This window comes from Indicator indicator, chromosome 15, assembly GCF_027791375.1.
Source record: "Indicator indicator isolate 239-I01 chromosome 15, UM_Iind_1.1, whole genome shotgun sequence".
Classification (NCBI taxonomy): domain Eukaryota; kingdom Metazoa; phylum Chordata; class Aves; order Piciformes; family Indicatoridae; genus Indicator; species Indicator indicator.
The window spans coordinates 14,323,168-14,340,634 of NC_072024.1; the positions used below are offsets into that span (position 1 = coordinate 14,323,168).

At 38.9% G+C, this 17,467-nt stretch overlaps 1 protein-coding gene across 1 annotated transcript in view; it reads left to right on the plus strand.

Annotated features, from left to right (window-relative positions):
- Positions 1-17,467, plus strand: part of DNAH12 (dynein axonemal heavy chain 12) — a 65,519-nt gene that overhangs the window by 5,400 nt on the left and 42,652 nt on the right. The window contains exons 6-22 of the mRNA XM_054387632.1: positions 248-406; positions 997-1,189; positions 1,803-1,991; positions 3,005-3,155; positions 3,250-3,341; positions 3,603-3,781; positions 8,309-8,444; positions 9,766-9,891; positions 10,849-10,983; positions 11,809-12,002; positions 12,501-12,741; positions 13,310-13,495; positions 15,059-15,259; positions 15,734-15,928; positions 16,137-16,258; positions 16,407-16,689; positions 17,154-17,273. Of these exons, the coding sequence (XP_054243607.1) occupies positions 248-406; positions 997-1,189; positions 1,803-1,991; positions 3,005-3,155; positions 3,250-3,341; positions 3,603-3,781; positions 8,309-8,444; positions 9,766-9,891; positions 10,849-10,983; positions 11,809-12,002; positions 12,501-12,741; positions 13,310-13,495; positions 15,059-15,259; positions 15,734-15,928; positions 16,137-16,258; positions 16,407-16,689; positions 17,154-17,273 (2,902 nt within the window). The remainder of the gene's footprint in view (positions 1-247; positions 407-996; positions 1,190-1,802; positions 1,992-3,004; positions 3,156-3,249; positions 3,342-3,602; positions 3,782-8,308; positions 8,445-9,765; positions 9,892-10,848; positions 10,984-11,808; positions 12,003-12,500; positions 12,742-13,309; positions 13,496-15,058; positions 15,260-15,733; positions 15,929-16,136; positions 16,259-16,406; positions 16,690-17,153; positions 17,274-17,467) is intronic.

Consider the following 17,467-nt stretch of genomic DNA (forward strand, 5'->3'; position numbering starts at 1 on the left):
TACTGTGGAAGAGCTTCAGGAAGAGCAGGCGATTCGAAAATACTCTGGAGTGTAATTCATGGTTGATCAGAGTATTTTTATGGCTTCCACTGCATCGTATTATGGATATGGGCATGGCACTTTTCATGTTAAGGATTAAGGTTTTCAAAACTACTTGTTATTCAAATATTGCTTGAGCTCTTCACTTCTGCTTGTTTTGGTTACTGTTTTTTTTTGTTTGTTTGTTTGTTTGTTTGTTTTTTTCCAGAGGCCTAGATTTTTCTAACCCATGGCATAAAAATTTTCTTCATGCAAAAAAGAAAATCCTTTCCAAATTGCACATTGTCCACCCCACAATGAAAACTCTACTGGATTTTGGTTATGCAGCATTCTCTTCCTTTCTGTTAGTGGATTTCTCAAGTTTCAGGTAAAGCTTGGTTTTTTGAATTATTAACCTGTGTTGGTATTTAAAGCTGGCAAAGAAAAGTTTGGTAAATTCTAGTATTTCTCATGGGGTGGTTATGTAATAAATTTTTTCAATGTGTTCTTTGAGTCTTTGTGATATGATGCATTTAACTTCTCTCTGTTATGCATTATTGTTTCATTTGTGCTTAAGTTGCTGGTAGCATCAGCCCTTTCATGTTTTGCCTTTAATTCTGTAACGGTCTCTTTATTATTTATTTACTCTTAATGCCTTAATCCCCATAGATGTCTGACTGAAGCAGCATTTGAAAATTGCTTGCAGTTTAATTTAATTTTTAATCTTGGAACTTTTCAGTTTTGTAGTTTTCAAAACGATAATTTTCAGTATCTTTTTTGTCATTGTCTTTTTTCTAGTAATTGTTCTTTATTTCCTGAGGTTTGTGGTATTTTTTTTTTCCTCATTTAAGCCTACAGAAGTGTTGCTTAAGTTCCTGCTGTGCTTTCTGATGAAAAAGAATGGGTTTGTAATACAGTGTTTATTAGTGTTACTTTACTCCAAGGTTTTTTTGTTTATCTGTAATTTTCTTTTTTTAGATTGAAAGGACCAATTGATTGTGAATCTTTAAAGACTGATGTCTCTCTAAGCTGTTCTAAAGCGGAAGAGAAGATATTGAATACATGGTATCAAAGAATTATTGGTCTCTTTTCTCAGAAGGCATTGTCTGGCATAAAGTTGCATCAGGTTGACTCTTTTTATAACTCTGTGGCTGTACTTATGTCTAATCAGGTAAAAATCTTTCTGTGATGATGTGAAATTTGGGTAACTTTAAAGAGTGAGCATGGTAGATAATAGGGGGTTGTCAGGGGTTGGCTTAATTAGTCATTTTCCACCATCTGTTGCATATAATCCAGTAAAGTATTCATGGTGTTAAATATTTCTAACTTTCTTCTTAAAATAAGTGCATGGGCCTGTTTCTTTTTTCTTCTAGTCTCTTAGATGCAGAATATTTGATCATTCTACCAACTAGAATGTAATTAGCTTGCAACAGTCTTCTCAGGACCCTTCCTATCACCAATTTTGGCACTGTAGTTGCGTATCATGTATTAGCAAAATGAGGAAAACATGGTCTCTCTCCCTTGAAAGCAAACATACTTAAAAAATAAAAAAAAAGGGCAAAATCCATGGGCTTTATTGAAATGTTTGTTTACTTGTTCATTAATTCACATTCTTTCAGGACCAGGACTAATACTCTCTGAAGTCATTACAAAAATTCACACCACTTCAGTTATCCATGAAGCAAGCCAAAAGCGCTAAAATGAATGGAAATCGTGGCTTACTGAAGGGGAAGGGGGATTTGATCTTTCAAGTAACAGGTGATATATATGTATATATTTCCTAGGTGAAAGAATTATTGACAAGAACGGTTGAAGGTTTTGTGAAACTTTTTGATTCGGAAGACAGAAGCTGTCTACCTTTATTTAACATGACATTGATTCTTGATGAAAATAACTGGGAGTTTTATCCAAGCTTCCAAGAGCTGGAAGAAGCAATTCTGTTTGTGGTAGACCGTATAGGACAGACTCTCCAGGTGTGCTTTTGTCTTTATTTAAATATGTAACTGTTAAGTTGTTCAGTATGTGAAAGTATCAGTAATATAGGACTCTTGACTGTCATGGTAATGGGAAGCAGAACTCAACATGACCTATTTTCCATAAGCATTCTCAAAGTCTCATCATGAATCGTGATGCTCAGCAGAACTCCAGGCTCTGAAGCTCATTTTGTTATTCCTCATTCATAAAAAAATCAGTACACCTGCTACTGATTGTTTTAGTTGGCAAATCTTTATGTATGGTTACAAGTCAATTGCTTGCTTGTTCATTAAATACATGTCAGGCTGAAAACTTACCCAGGAAAACTGGCTAACATAATCTTTCTGTTTTCTTCTTGGTATGTTTAGAGAACTCAAGAGTGTTCTAAGTATAAATAACCACATTCTAATTTATGTATGTATTTATTTTTAACATTGAACTGTGAACTAACATTTTGCATAGAAATATTATTAGCACCTTAGTTATATGTGTGATGATTTACAATAAGCTTGCATTAATAATTAAGATCTCCAGAGAAAGACAAGGAAAATTAGAGATGATATTCCTTGTCTTTGTAAGAAAAAGAAGAGTCTCAAATCTATAACAACTAGTGCATATGATACGTAAATATTTATGTCTTGGAAACCAATCTGTGACTCCAGGCAAGATAGCCTTTCTGGGGGCTTTAGGTGTATTCCTGTGGACTGAGTATGGGCCTTTAATCATACATGACAGTACTTTCAGAGAAGTGTTTCGATTTAGTTTTGTGTTTGCACATACAACAGAATTTAATTTTATGTGAGATTGGATTTTTTTTTTCTGGTCTGTTTTATATTTCATGTTTAACTGTTTGAATCAGGAAGAATTGTTCTAGAAGCACCTGGCCGGTCATGATTAGAGACTCATGCTTTTCTGATACAGTGTCTTATGCAGATTGCAACTTACCTTTCAAATGTTGTATCTTTGTATTACTTTTTAAAATTAAAATAATCAGAACTTGCACTTCTATTAGAACATCCAAACGGTACGTTCTTGGCTAACGGGAGGCACTGCAACTCTGGACACTGGACTTCCTTGTCACACCATAGTATGGGCCACATCTGCACTAAAGAAGTCTATCAGAGACAACTTAGAAGGTCCAAAGGCATATTTTGAAAACTATGGTGAGTGACAAAAGAGTGTTTAAATAATTGTTTTATTTCTTTGAAATAAGTAACTTGCCGTGCAGCCTATTAACACAATATAATTCAATCGTAGTTGAAAGATATGGCTGGCTTGTAGATGGAACTGCACAGGCCCGGATAGAAAGATTTGAAGCAGAAGAACACAGTTTTGATGAATATACTGCTGTAAGTGTTAATTCCATATTTTAGATGTGATTTTTACTCTACCCACAGCAATTAAAATGGAACAGAGGATAGCAGGTGCTTCGCTTTAGCTAAAAATCATGTTGACTTGCTACGAATCTACAACATAAGTATTTTTTCCCAAAAAAGTCTGTAGTAACTAGAGAAAAATATTATTTATGTTCTTCTATGTGTAATGCTTACTGATGTAGCCAGGTATTTAAATAATAGCTCTGAAGTGTAAAATGTAATCTTTTTTTGAAGTTCATAGATGAATTCTTTACTCACAAGAAGGAAATCTTGAGTTTACCAGAGACAGCTGATTTCCCCATGATCTGTTTGAATTGTGAGGACACAAAGCAAGGTTTGGCTAGTAATGCAAACACCTTCGCAAAAATACTAATGGACAGAATAGTGGCCAATTATAGAGAGGAAAATGAGAAGTAAGTAGAATTTTTTTGCTTGTGAATGCTATGTGCGTAAGAGAAACATGTAGAAGAAATGCAAATACACCATGCTCTTGGCCAACTAATGACCTCATGCAAGTTGTGCCATCTGATGTGGTTTTTTTTCTTACTAATAGACTTGGATAATGAAAAAGCTAAAAGATCTGAGGGCTTCATTACCTTTCTGGTTTCTTAAGTGTGAAATACAGAACTACTGCACTGTCAAAGGAAAGACTAGCTAGAATTCTGTAGATACCTCTAGGTTTTCATAGAGAATAGCAGATAATAAAACTGATCAATTAGAATAGAATAGAATAGGATATTTCACTGGGAAGGGACTGACCAGGTTAAAGCATGTTGTTAAGGGCATTGTCCAAATGCCTCTTAAACACTGACAGACCTGAGGCATCAACCACCTCTCCAGGAAGCCCCTTCCAGTGTTTGACCACCTTTTTCAGTTAAGAAGTGCTTCCTAACATCTAGTCTAAACCTCCCTTGCACAGATTTGAACCTTTTCCATACATCCTCTCACTGGATTCCAGGGAGAAGAGATCAGCAGCTCCCTCCCCACTTCCCATCCTCAGGAAGCTGTAGAGAGCAATAATGTCACCACTTGGCCTCCCTTTGTCCAAACTAGACGAGCCCAAAGTCCTCAGCTGTTCCTCATAGGACATGCCTTCCAGCCCTTTCACCAGCTTTGTAGCGATGCTCTGGACTTACTAAGGGACCTCAACATCCTTCCTAAATTTTGGGGCCCAGAACTGCACACAGTACTCCAGGTGAGGCTGCACCAACACTCAATACAGTGGGATAGCCCCCTCTTTTGAGACCCCTGTGTTTGATGCACTCTAAGATGCCGTTGGCCCTCTTGGCTGTCAGGGTGCAGTACTGACTCATGTTGAGCCTGCTGTCACTAACACTCACAGATCCCTCTTTGCAGGGCTGCTCTCCAACCACTCCTCTTCCCAGTCTGTGCTTGTGCCCAGCGTTAGCCCATCTGAGGTGCAGAATCCAGCATTCCAACTTGTTAAATTTCATCCTGGTAATCACAGCCTACCTAGATCTATCTGCAAGGCACTCTTCCCTCAAGAGAGTCAACAGCACCACCCAGTTTGATATTATCAGCAAACCTGGTAACGGCGCAGTCAGCTCCTGCATCCAGATCTTTGATCGATGTATTGAATAGAACTGGCCCTAGAACTGAGCCCTGCAGAACAGCACTGGTAACAAGTTGCCAGCTGGGTATAAGCTCATACTAAACACACTCACTACAACCCTTTTGAGCTGTGCTTCAGCCTGTTCTTCACCCAGCACACCATGTACCTGCTTATCCTGTAGCTGGATAATTTGTCCAGAAGGATACTGTGAGGAGCAGTATCAGAAGGGCACTAAAAGGGACTAAAATCCAGCTAAGCTACATCTACCACCTTCCCCTCACCAAGCAAATGACTGTATCATAGAAGGATAAGCAGGGAGTTAATTTGCAGGTATGGATGAAATCCATGAGTAAAGTCACACTAAATTGTTTGGTTAAAGTGAACAATTTTGAGACTAAGGATGATCAGGTTGAGTCCCTATGGGTAAGAATTAGGGGGAAGGCCAACAAGCCTGACATCCTGGTTGGAGTCTGTTATAGACCACCTAATCAGGAAGAAGAGGTTGGTTTAATTTTCTTCAAGCAGCTGGAGGCTGCCTCAAGATCGCTTCCCCTTGTTCTTGTGGGTGACTTCAACCTGCCAGACATCTGCTGGGAACTGAACACTGCAGAGAAGAGGCAGTCTAGAAGGTTCCTGGAGTGTATGGAGGATAGCTTCTTATCCCAGCTGTTATAACAGCCTACCAGGGGTTCAGCCCTGCTCGACTTGCTGTTTACAAATAGAGAAGGGCTGGTGGGAGATGTGGTGGTGGGAGGCTGCCTGGGGTCCAGTGACCATGAAATAATTGAATTTTCAATATATGGTGAAACCAGGAGGGGCAGCACCAAAACCTCCTCCCTGGACTTCTGAAGGGCAGAGTTTGGCTTATTCAAGGAATTAACTTGGAAAGTTCCTTGGGAAACAGCCCTTAAAAACAAAGGGGTTCAGGAGGGCTGGGCTTGCTTCAAGAAAGAACTCTTGAAGGCATAGGAACAGGCTGTGCCCATGTGCCGGAAGAGGAGCTGACGAGGGAGACAACCTGACTGGATGAGCAAAGAGCTTCTAAAGGAATGAAGGGGAGAAAAAAGAGGGTGTATCACCTTTGGAAAAAAGAGGAGGTATCCCAGGATGAGTTTAAGGACATTGCTAAGTCTTGTAGGAAAAAAATTAGAGAGGCAAAAGCTCATTTAGAAGTTAGACTGGCCACGGCTGTAAAGGAGAATAAAAAATATTTCTACAAATATATTAATGGCAAAAGAAGAGGCAAGGACAATCTCCACTCCTTATTGGATGTGGAGGGGAATATAGTAACAAAAGACAAGGAAAAGGCAGAGATACTTAACACCTTCTTTGCCTCAGTCTTCAACAGTGGTACAGATTGTCTTCAGGACAACCGGCCTCCTGAACTGGCAGATGGAGTCAGGGACCAGTATAGTTCCCCTGTAATCCAGGAGCAAGCAGTAAGGGACCTGCTGACCCACTTGGATCCTCACAAGTCCATGGGACCTGATGGGATCCATCCTAGGGTGCTGAGAGAGCTGGCAGATGAGCTGGCCAAGCCACTCACCATCATTTATCAGCAGTCCTGGCTCACAGGTGAGATCCCTGATGACTGGAGGCTGGCCAGTGTGATGCCCATCCACAAAAAGGGCCTAAAAGAGGAACCAGGAAATTACAGATCTGTTAGCCTGACCTCGGTGCCAGGCAAGGTTATGGAACAGGTCATCCTGAGTATAATCACACAGAACCCTACAAGATAGTCAAGGGATCAGGCCCAGCCAGCATGGATTCAGGAGGGGCAGGTCCTGCCTGACCAACCTGATCTGCTTTTATGATCAGGTTACCCATCTGGTGAATGCAGGGAAGGCTGTGGATGTAGCCTAACTGGAATTCAGCAAAGCCTTTGGCACTGTCTGCCACAAGAAGCTCCTGGCAAAGCTGGCGCTCGTGGATTGGACAGATTTACTCTGAAATGGGTCAAGAACTGGCTGGAGGGCCAGGCCCAGAGAGTGGTGGTGAATGGTGCCACATCCAGTTGGCGGCCTGTCACTAGTAGTGTCCCCCAGGGATCAGTGCTGGGCCTCATCCTGTTCAATATCTTTATTGATGATGTAGATGAAGGAATTGAGTCCATCATCAGTAAGTTTGCAGATGATACCAAGCTAGGAGCAGGTGTTGATCTGTTGGAGGGTAGAAGGGCCCTGCAGAGGGACCTGGATAGGCTGGATGGGTGGGCAGAAGCCAATGGGATGAAATTTAACAAGGCAAAGTGCAAGGTTCTGCACTTTGGCTACAACAACCCCAAGCAGCACTACAGGCTGGGGACACAGTGGCTGGAGAGCAGCCAGGCGGAGAGGGACCTGGGGGTGCTGGTTGATAGTAGGCTGAACATGAGCCAGCAGTGTGCCCAGGTGGCCAGGAAGGCCAGTGGCATTCTGGCCTGTATCAGGAATAGTGTAGCCAGCAGGTCAAGGGAGGTTATTCTTCCCCTGCACTCAGCCCTGGTCAGGCCACACCTTGAGTATTGTGTCCAGTTCTGGGCTCCTCAGTTCAGGAGAGATGTTGAGGTACTGGAACGTGTCCAGAGAAGGGCAACGAAGCTGGGGAGGGGCCTGGAACACAAGCCCTGTGAGGAGAGGCTGAGGGAGCTGGGGGTGTTTAGCCTGGAGAAGAGGAGGCTCAGGGGAGACCTCATTGCTGTCTACAACTACCTGAAGGGTGGTTGTAGGTAGGTGGGGGTTGGTCTCTTCTCCCAGGCAACCAGCACCAGAACAAGAGGACACAGTCTCAAGTTGTGCCAGGGGAGGTAAAGGCTGAATATTAGGAGGAAGTTCTTCACAGAAAGGGTGATTGTCCATTGGAATGGGCTGCCCTGGGAGGTGGTGGAGTTGCCATCACTGGAGACGTTCAAGAGGAGACTGGATGAGGCACTTAGTGCCGTGGTCTAGTTGATTGCTTAGGGCTGGGTGATCAGTTGGACTGGATGATTTTGGAGGTCTCTTCCAACCTGGTTGATTCTATGATTCTAATTATAATCAAGTTTTGTAGTGATTCCACATTCCTAAAATAAAAAAAAATACTTACTAAGACAGTGTTTATGTGTATGCTAATGATATTGTACTTAAATCTGGGTACTTATCAAAAGTAACTACCATGTTTATTGTATATGAATTCCCCAAAACCCAAACAAGTCAATTACTGCAAGTTAATAAACAGTATTTCTCTAGACTAACTTGGCCATATTTCCTATTTAGTTTCATAAGGTAATGGAGTTTGTGCATGGATAGTACTTAAGTCATTTTGGCTTTTAATTCCATTAAAACTGAGTTTGAAGCCAGTCAAATGAAAATCTTAAAATGTTAATGTTTTGTGTAAAATAAATCTATAGGATATGCAGGGAATTTGAAGCAATTAAGGAACGTGCATTAAAAATTCCTGAGACAACAGAAGAAATGGTAGAAACAATACTTTACATAAAGGATGTCAAAACCAAAGATGTTCAGGACCTGTTGTTAAGGATCAAGGTAAATGACTCCTTTAATTCTGCATCTTGTACCAAACATGCTCACTTAGACAAATAGAGAATTCATTCTGGAGTGTGGAGAATTTTGTTGGATCATACTGCATGCATGGGTAAACTGTACTGCCGGTATTACTTCAGCCAGAAGTGGAAGTTCAGCTCATTCTTTGCCAAGATTGTTTCCTCCTTATTCCCCATTCTTATGCATTCTGCATGTCAGTAAGGAAATGGAGCTTTTAATAAATCATAGCGGAGAATTTCATGTGTGAAAATAATCGTGATGTTGAAGACACAAGAAGCAGAATGTAAATGGTGTTACATTAGCAGTAGTGCTTTGTGTGTACTCAAATCTGTGCAAGGTGTGGGTCAGTCAAGTACATTACTGGATAAGAAACTGTGATGGTTTGAAACTGTCTTTTTAATTTTTCCTTGCAAAGTTCAGAACAGAGAAAGTGAAAGAGTGTAAATAAGTCACTATTGGGTATAAGAAAGCAAAATACTGATTGTTCTAAACACTTCCATTGGATAGATAGAAATGTTTAAGAACTATTACCCAAAACAAAGTAGGCACTCGGCACATTCTGCGTTCGGCAGTGGGGGCAGTTGCTGGGCTGTCTGGCTGCTGTTTCTTCTTCTCTTCTGGCTGAAGATAACACACTGACCTTGGCAGCTAAGTTAACAACTTTCTGCTTAACTAACTCTGCTTCTCTGTCCAGGGGGGGTCTGGGGGGAAGCTCCTGGGAGAGAGAGAGGCCCCTTTGGGAGGGTCCCCTTGGGGGGAAGCAAAGGGAGATCGGTTGTGCTTTTCTGTCGATTGTATATATTTGTAAATGTTGTGAATTTTGTATATTTGTACATATTGATTGCATTTCTCTGCTTGTAAATACAGCCTTCATTTGCTTCCAGACTGGGCTAGCCTGGTTACTTGTTGGTGGAGGGGGAATTTCAGCTCACACCGACACAGAAACTCTTTGCTATATGTTATATAATAGGTATGGAAGTGATGTTGTGGTAATAGGATCTGTCAATATAACACATTCTGCATAATTTATGGCTTTTATATCTTGAATAATAGTAGTAGTTTATATGTGGATACACAGGCCACAGGAGTCATAGTTAGAGAAGTAAGCTCACAAAAAGGGTAGGGATTTGAATAACTTTTTATATATATTTTGAACCTTCATATTCAGTTGACTGAAGTAACTGTGAATTCAGAAAAGTCTGTGAAATGTAGACTTCTATTTTGTCTTTGTAAATAATGCTGTCCTACCCTACATTTTAACAGACCTATGATGCCTAAAGTTTTGTGAAATCTCTTTTTGTAGGAGTCCTGTCGTCAAATGAATTACTTCTTAGACGTTTTTTTATTTACTCCTGAAGATATTGTCCAGAATACAGCAGTTATATTATGGCCAAAGAATATCAAAGCTATTTTTGATGAGCATGATGATGTAAGAGAGTTTTCTTTGTTTATGGTCTGATTTGGTTTGTTAGATTTTTCCACTTTACTTGAGCTGTTTCCTCAGTAGGCTAAATGTATCTACACACAACAAACCATACACATTTAGACTTGCATAGATAACATATTTCCAGGGTTTTATATCAACAAAAGGCTTTTGTGGAGTGTTTTTGTAACTGTAACCTAAAACCTTCAGTAAATCTTACCTTAATTTGTTTGTGGTCAGTAATAGGTAATTTGTATGAAGGTGAAAATTAGGCTTGCACTGTGCTAGAGCTTGAGACCCAGAGTAATTTTACGTGGAGTTTTGTAAGTCCGCATGTTTGCATTTTATACTTTCAGATATGAGTCCATTCTTACTCTATTGCAGTAGGAAAAGACTTTCCTCTTTTGGAGATGTTCTGTTTATCTGCTTCACAATTTTTGCATAGCAGCAGGTATCCTTGTCATAGCAGATCTCCTCTGCCTTGGCTGATTTCTTGTTTGGTACCTCAAAAATAACCCGTGTGCAAACCCTGTGCTCTAGAGCAGTCTTATGTTCTGGAATTTCTGCCTTTTCTAGCAATAGATTCATGTTGCATAGCACATACGACTGGCTTCCAGCAGTTGTAGGTGTCCTCTTCTGACAATAAACCACAGAATCCCAAAGACGATAATCTATTTTTTTCCCATAGTGCTTTCCTGTCTTTTGTTTGATTGCTGGAGGAGGCCTTTAAGGCCTAGATGCTATGATTATTGAGATAACTTATAGAGGTTGCATAAGCTTAAATGGAACATACAGAAAGCAACTTCTGAAGAAATGTCAGTTACTGTGAGGATGGTAACTTGTATTGTTTATTTTCTCTTTGTTAATGTTTAGTGTAGATGATACTATATATGTAATCATTGAAAATACTTAAATCACTTTTGCAATTTTTTTTTCCTTTAAAAATAATCGACTGTTTTCTAGCTGGCTGAACAGTCTAAATATAAAAGAGATCAAGAACTACAACAAAAACATGATAAACTGATGGTGGAATTAGACAAGCTGAATCATTCTGTGACAGATTTCGAAGAATACTCAGAACTGGACTGCATGCAGCAGGTCTGATTAACATGGGGTATGAAATGGTTAGAAATGGATTGTGTGTGTAATATATAGGGGTCATAGAAGAAACTTAGAATTAAAAGTGCTTTTTATTTTAACAAATGTGAACTAAACCGTTACCCTCTCACCATGATGAACAAACTGATAAGATGATCCCTTCCTCCTCCCCCTCTTTCTATGACATTGGCAATAACATTCAACAGAAAAGTTTACTATAAAGTTGTGCTGAAATTGGCTAGTAGATAATCCCAGCAATGACTGAGATACTATGAACACGTAAAGGGAGCGATTAAAATAGTCGTTGATTGATTTCTATGAACCTCAAAAGTTCATTTTTCTGCTAATGAAGAGCAGACCACTGGATTTAAATCTTTGCAAATTTCCAGAATTACTTTATCATCACCAGAACTATTTTATCATTACCAGAACATGTCTCGCACTTTAATTGGAGGATTTCACAATTTTGCTTAGTAATTTTAATTATTTAAAAACAAAATACAAATCCTAAGCTAATAAATCCTAGCTGCCTTCATGATATCAGGTACGTAAAACCATCTGTGCCTGCCTTCTAGAACAGTGAATTTCAAAGCTCAGATGTTTTGAAAACAGTTTTATATTCTTGAATTCAGTGATGATAAAACCAACATTTCTTAGTTTTCCCCTGGGTTTTTCACTGTTTATGTACTCAAGGATGAGTAAAGATTTTAACTCATGTTTTCTAAAATTATAATAAATGCATAGGTTTATTATGTTTTAGTATTTTGATAGCTGTTCAGAGCATAACTTAGTTGTCACCCAAGACATAAAATTATCTGATTTCAGTATGTGGCTACACTGAGGGTATTACAGAAACGCATACAGGAGGCTGATGAAACCATAGCTCTGATTAATAAAGAGGAGACTTTGCTCCAAAGGCAACTGAGTGACTTCCCACTCCTCAGCAAGTTAAAAGTTGATATTGAACCGTATCAGAAGCTCTTCACTCTTATACTGAAATGGCAGCAAACAGAAAAAAGGTAATTCAGCACTTGAAGCTAAATAAGGGAGAGCAGGAAAAATACTTATGCTTGTTTTTGTTTTATGTGAGATGTAGAATGTGGATTTGTTTTCTTAGAAACATTTGTTATTAGCTTTGCAACTATGATAGTGATATAATAGTAATACAACTTACATATCAGAGTTGTTACTTCAATACAGCCTAAAAAAAAAAAGTCAATTTATTATTTTGTAAAGGAGAATATTGCATGCTGGGTTCTAACTGTGTTGGTCATGCTGATGAAGTCTATAATAAGACAAATTCTTTGAAAGAATTGTATAAGCATAGGAATTACACAAATACACAGAAAGGTGTGAACAAGCCCCCTTTACTTGTTGAATTTTGCATAAAATGACAGTAATTTGAAACAGGAGTTTTGATGTATTAGTTTACATGTTGTTTGTATTGCTTAACCAAGTGTTAATTATTTGTATTCTGTGTTTGTTATTATTTTTTCTAACTTGGTGTGTTTTCTCAGGTGGATGGATGGTACCTTTTTGGAACTAAATGGGGAAAGCGTGGAGGCTGAGACTGATGAGTTTTTAAGAGAGATAATTAAATTCTCAAGGCTCTTCCAACAAAGGCAGAAAAAAATCCAACAGGAGCAGAAAAAGACACCACAGCGCAAAACTTTAGGAGAGAAGACAGAAGAAGAAACAAAGGCAAATCCAACTCTTTCAATGTGTTCTTCAGTTCTGGAGCATATCAAAGACTTCAAGGTAAGAAAACTTGAAGGATATTAGGATTTGATGCTGAGAAACAGATCCTCCATTCAGCTCACAATGAAGGTAGACGATGCAGTGTCCTGTACAAGGCTCCTATTAATACAGAGTGAGAACTCTGAATCACCATTACCAGATTGTAATTACCATTGTAATAGAATTGCATTCTGTATAGCTTTGTAGTTTTTTTTAATGTTGATTGTTAGAGTGGACACATACAGGAAAAAAGTAATTTTTCGATGCAGAGAAACATTTAAGGATGTGGTTGGGAATATGAAATGAGACTGTATGTTAGGTTAATGGAAGTCCTGCTTGACATAGCTGCAAAATTCTTCCCTTTTTCCTGATAAGACTGTGCTTAATAGTTTTATTCCTTACTCAATAATTCACTACAATTATTTAGAAGTGGAATGGATAAATGAATGGATCTTTAGAAAAGATGCCATGTTAGGAAAGATTCTCATGTCATCAGCTCCTGCAGGAGAATTTTAAATGCACATGAAAGATGATTAAAAAAAATAATGCAATGACAATTTTTACCTTATAAATGTTTTTCCTCAATTAGGAGAATATTCCTATTGTTACTATTTTATGTAACCCCGGCATGAAATCTCGTCATTGGCAGCAGATGTCAACTATTGTAGGATATGATTTAACACCAGACTCTCAAACTACGCTTAGAAAGCTGTTGAAGCAGAATCTAGCCCCTTATTTGGAGGAGCTTGAAGCTATAAGTGTAGGTGCAAGCAAGGTAAGCATTGTGATTTGATAGTGACAAATGCAACATCAGGTGTCTCAGTGATGGCTTTTATGGCTTATTAGAATTTTTTTTTCTTTGCCCTTATGCAACAGAAGAGATTTGGTGACTATGGTCTGTTAGATAATAACAGTGAATGTATAAACATTTGTATCCTATGTTACATTGTAAGTGTGAGTAGATTGCTTTTGTGCACTAGAAAATGATATATTAAGAAAAATCACAAAATGTTAGAGGTTGGAATGGACCTTCAGAAATCGTCAAGTCCAACCCTCATGCCAAAAGCAGAGGGTAGTCTGCACAGGAATGCATCCAGGCAGGTTTCAGGTTTTGAAAGTCTCCAGAGAAGGAGGCTCCACAACCCCCTTGGGCAGCCTGTTCCAGTGCTCCATCACCCTCACTGTAAAGAAGTTTCTCCCCATGTTGAGGTGAAACCTTCTGTGTTGTTCAACTTTGTAGCCATTATTCCTTGTCTTATTACTGCGCACCACCAAAAGGAGATTACTCCCTCCACTTGACACACTCCTCAGATATTTATACACATTGATTAGATCCCTAGTCTTCTCTTCTCAAGACTAAACAGCCCCAGGTCTCTCTGTCTTCATAGGGGAGATGCTCAAGTCCTCTAATCATCCTCATGATTCTCTGCTGTAGATCTCTCTCCAGCAGATCTCTGTCTCTCTTGAATTGGGGAGCCCAAAACTGGTCACAGTATTCCAGATGTGGTCTCACCAGGGCAGAGTAGAGGTGGAGAAGAACCTCCCTAGACCTGCTGGACACACCTTTCTTCATGCACCCCAGGATACCACTGTCCCTCTTGGCCACAAGGGCACACTGCTGTCCCATGGAGAACTTGCTGTCTGCTAGGACTCCAAGGTCTTTCTTCATGGAGCTGCTTTCCCGCAGGGCAACCCCTAACCTGTACTCTGGTGCCTGCTGTTATTCCTCCTCATATGCAGGACTCTGCACTTGTCCTCATTGAGATTCATGAGGTTTGCCTTCACCCAGCTCTCCAGCCTGTTCAGGTCTCGTTGGATGGCAGCATAGCCTAACAAGGTGTCGTCTACCCCCCAATTTTGTATCATTGTCGAACTTGCTGAGGGTACACTCAATCCCCTCATCCAGGTTCTTAATAAAGATATTGAACAAAATTAGACCCAATAATGGTACATGGGGAACACCACTGGCCACAGGCCTCCAAGTTGACTCCATGCCACCAATCACAACCCTCTGAGGTAGTTTTCAATCCACCACAGACACTTCAGACACTTAGTAACAGAGCATCTGTTACCATTGTGGGTATCACATAATCCACCATGCCCTACGGCATCTGAGATAGCAGTGGAGCTGGTAATCCACCTCACGAATGTCCCAGGCTTGTCTTCAGTGAGCCTGGTTTTTCCCTTTTCCCCCTCTGAAATTAGTTTACATACTTCAATTTATGCTATTAGAGCAAAATTGCTTTTTCAGCTAGATAAACTTGTACATAAAATGAGCATGCTGGGGAAAAAAATAATGCAGTGACTAAAATAAACTATTTTTTTCCCTAAACTACAGGAATTTTCCTTAGAGAAAGCAATGCATGTGATGCAGGAAAGCTGGGTCTCAATTTCCTTCAGTACATCTGTATATCGTGAGAGTGGTGTTCATATCCTGTCTGCAGTGGATGAGATTCAGGCTCTTGTTGATGATCAGATTATAAAAACTCAGACAATGAGAGGATCACCTTTTGTTAAAGCATTTGACAAAGAAATCAGGGTATGAGGAATATTTTTTTTTTTTACTATTTTTATTTGCAGGGTATCTATAATACAAGAATATGCTAGTTGTATTACAGCTTTGTTGTGTCAGTGGTTAATGAAACAGGTTCATTGATTTATCAGCAAGATTTCTCTGAGTTCGTGTGAGTCCTACTTAAATTATTTCTCTATTGGAATTTCCTCTTCTGTTCAGATTCAAGTGCAATCAAAAGAACATCATTATTTTGTTCAAATATTTTACAAAATCACTAGTGCTCTTAGCGCTTTTAACCTTGCTTCTTAGCCATTAAAGTGATAACTGTATTTTGGAAACTTAGATACCCCAAAATATTTTTCTTTTATTTTGTTTACTGCTAGATATATTTACTTTCTCCTTCGAAAAGAGAGTACCACAATGTCTACCTTTCTTGTATATATTCTCTGTAACGCTGTTTGTTTGGAAATATTAAGGTAACATTCTTTATTTATTAAGGAATGGGAAAATCGCTTAATTCAAACTCAGGATATTATTGATGAATGGCTGAAAGTGCAAGCGCAGTGGCTTTATTTGGAACCCATTTTGTCTTCTGAGGATATTATGCAACAGGTGCCAGAAGAGGGACGTCTCTTTCAGACTGTGGATAGACAGTGGAGAGATATTATGAAGGCCTGTGTTGAAGATCCAAAGGTATGGAAAATTGACAGTACTGAAAAGGAGATAGTCGCTTCTCTTCATCTTTGTCAGAGCTTTTGTTTTCAGAATATATACAGTGAACTACTACATCACTTCCCTAGGCTTTCTAAGAGCAAAGCAATGTTGTGCATTGTTTGAATAACTTGTACTGTTTGAAGTATTTTATTTAGAACTTAGCGTTTGCATGTGTTTGCTTTTACAGGTTCTTGTTGTGACTTCCATGACAGGGTTATTGGAGAAGCTGCAGAACTGTAATGAGCTTCTTGACAAAATCTTGAAGGGGCTTAATGCTTATCTTGAGAAAAAACGTCTGTTCTTTCCCCGGTATGATGAGTTTTAGCTATTTAGGAAACAAAGGCTCTGAAGGTTTTTTTTTTGCTCTGAATAAGGTCAGCCTTTCAAGTTGTCTGATAATGCAGTTGGCTTTTTCTTTTTTTCTTTTTTTTTTTTTTTGATACATTTTCTTTCTTAGCTTCTTTTTCTTGTCTAATGATGAAATGGTGGAGATCTTGTCGGAGACTAAGGATCCTCGCAGAGTTCAGCCCCACTTGAAGAAGTGTTTTGAAGGCATTGCTAAACTAGATTTCCTTCCCAATTTGGACATTAAAGCAATGTATAGTTCTGAAGGCGAGCATGTAGAACTTATTTCAACCATTTCTACTTCTGAAGCTCAAGGTGCAGTGGAGAAGTGGTTAATTCAAGTAGAAGATACTATGCTGAAGACTATACGTGATGTTATTGTGAGATCAAGAATGGTATGGAGGTTGCAATAATGTAATAGTTATGGCACAAATAGATCCTTGTTTATTTTAAGGCTGTCTCTTGACTTCCTAAAATTCTTTCTGACCACAGAAGTGTCACCTGACATAATTAAATTATTCTGTTTTTTTAATTGCAAGTTAGAAATAGAAAACTTAGTTTTCCTCCTTCCTACAATAAAATCATTAGCCAGAAAACGTTTCTTTATATGAAGTCAGCAAGTTGTGAATGTTTACATAATATGCAAAGGTAATTCCAAGAATCTTTAAAATTATTTGAAAACCAATTGCAAGTCTAGGGGTGAAAACCATTTAAAAGTTCATTTGGGCTTTGAAGATAGGAAAATAACATTATTATTTTCCTTAGCAAGGAATTTTCGTAGAATCATGTGTGCTTCTGTGTTACATTATGATACATATGCAGAGACACTGTGTTTGTATACTCTATTTAACTCTTTCAGGCATATCTAGAGACTGAGAGAAAAAGATGGGTTCTGGAGTGGCCTGGACAAGTAGTATTGTGTGTGTCTCAGATGTTCTGGACAAGTGAGGTACATGAAGTTCTTTGCAGTGGATCAGAGGTACTTTATAATATAATAACTTTTTAAAAAACTATTTATTAATTCAGATGGTGTATTTCACTTAATCAAATATTTTTCTCCAATCAGAATAAAATTTGAAAAAGTATCAGCAGATATACATGAATTTGCGTACCGAGATTTATACCTTTGATTCAGGTACCTGAATATTCTTGTTTAGAGCAAACAGATGAACA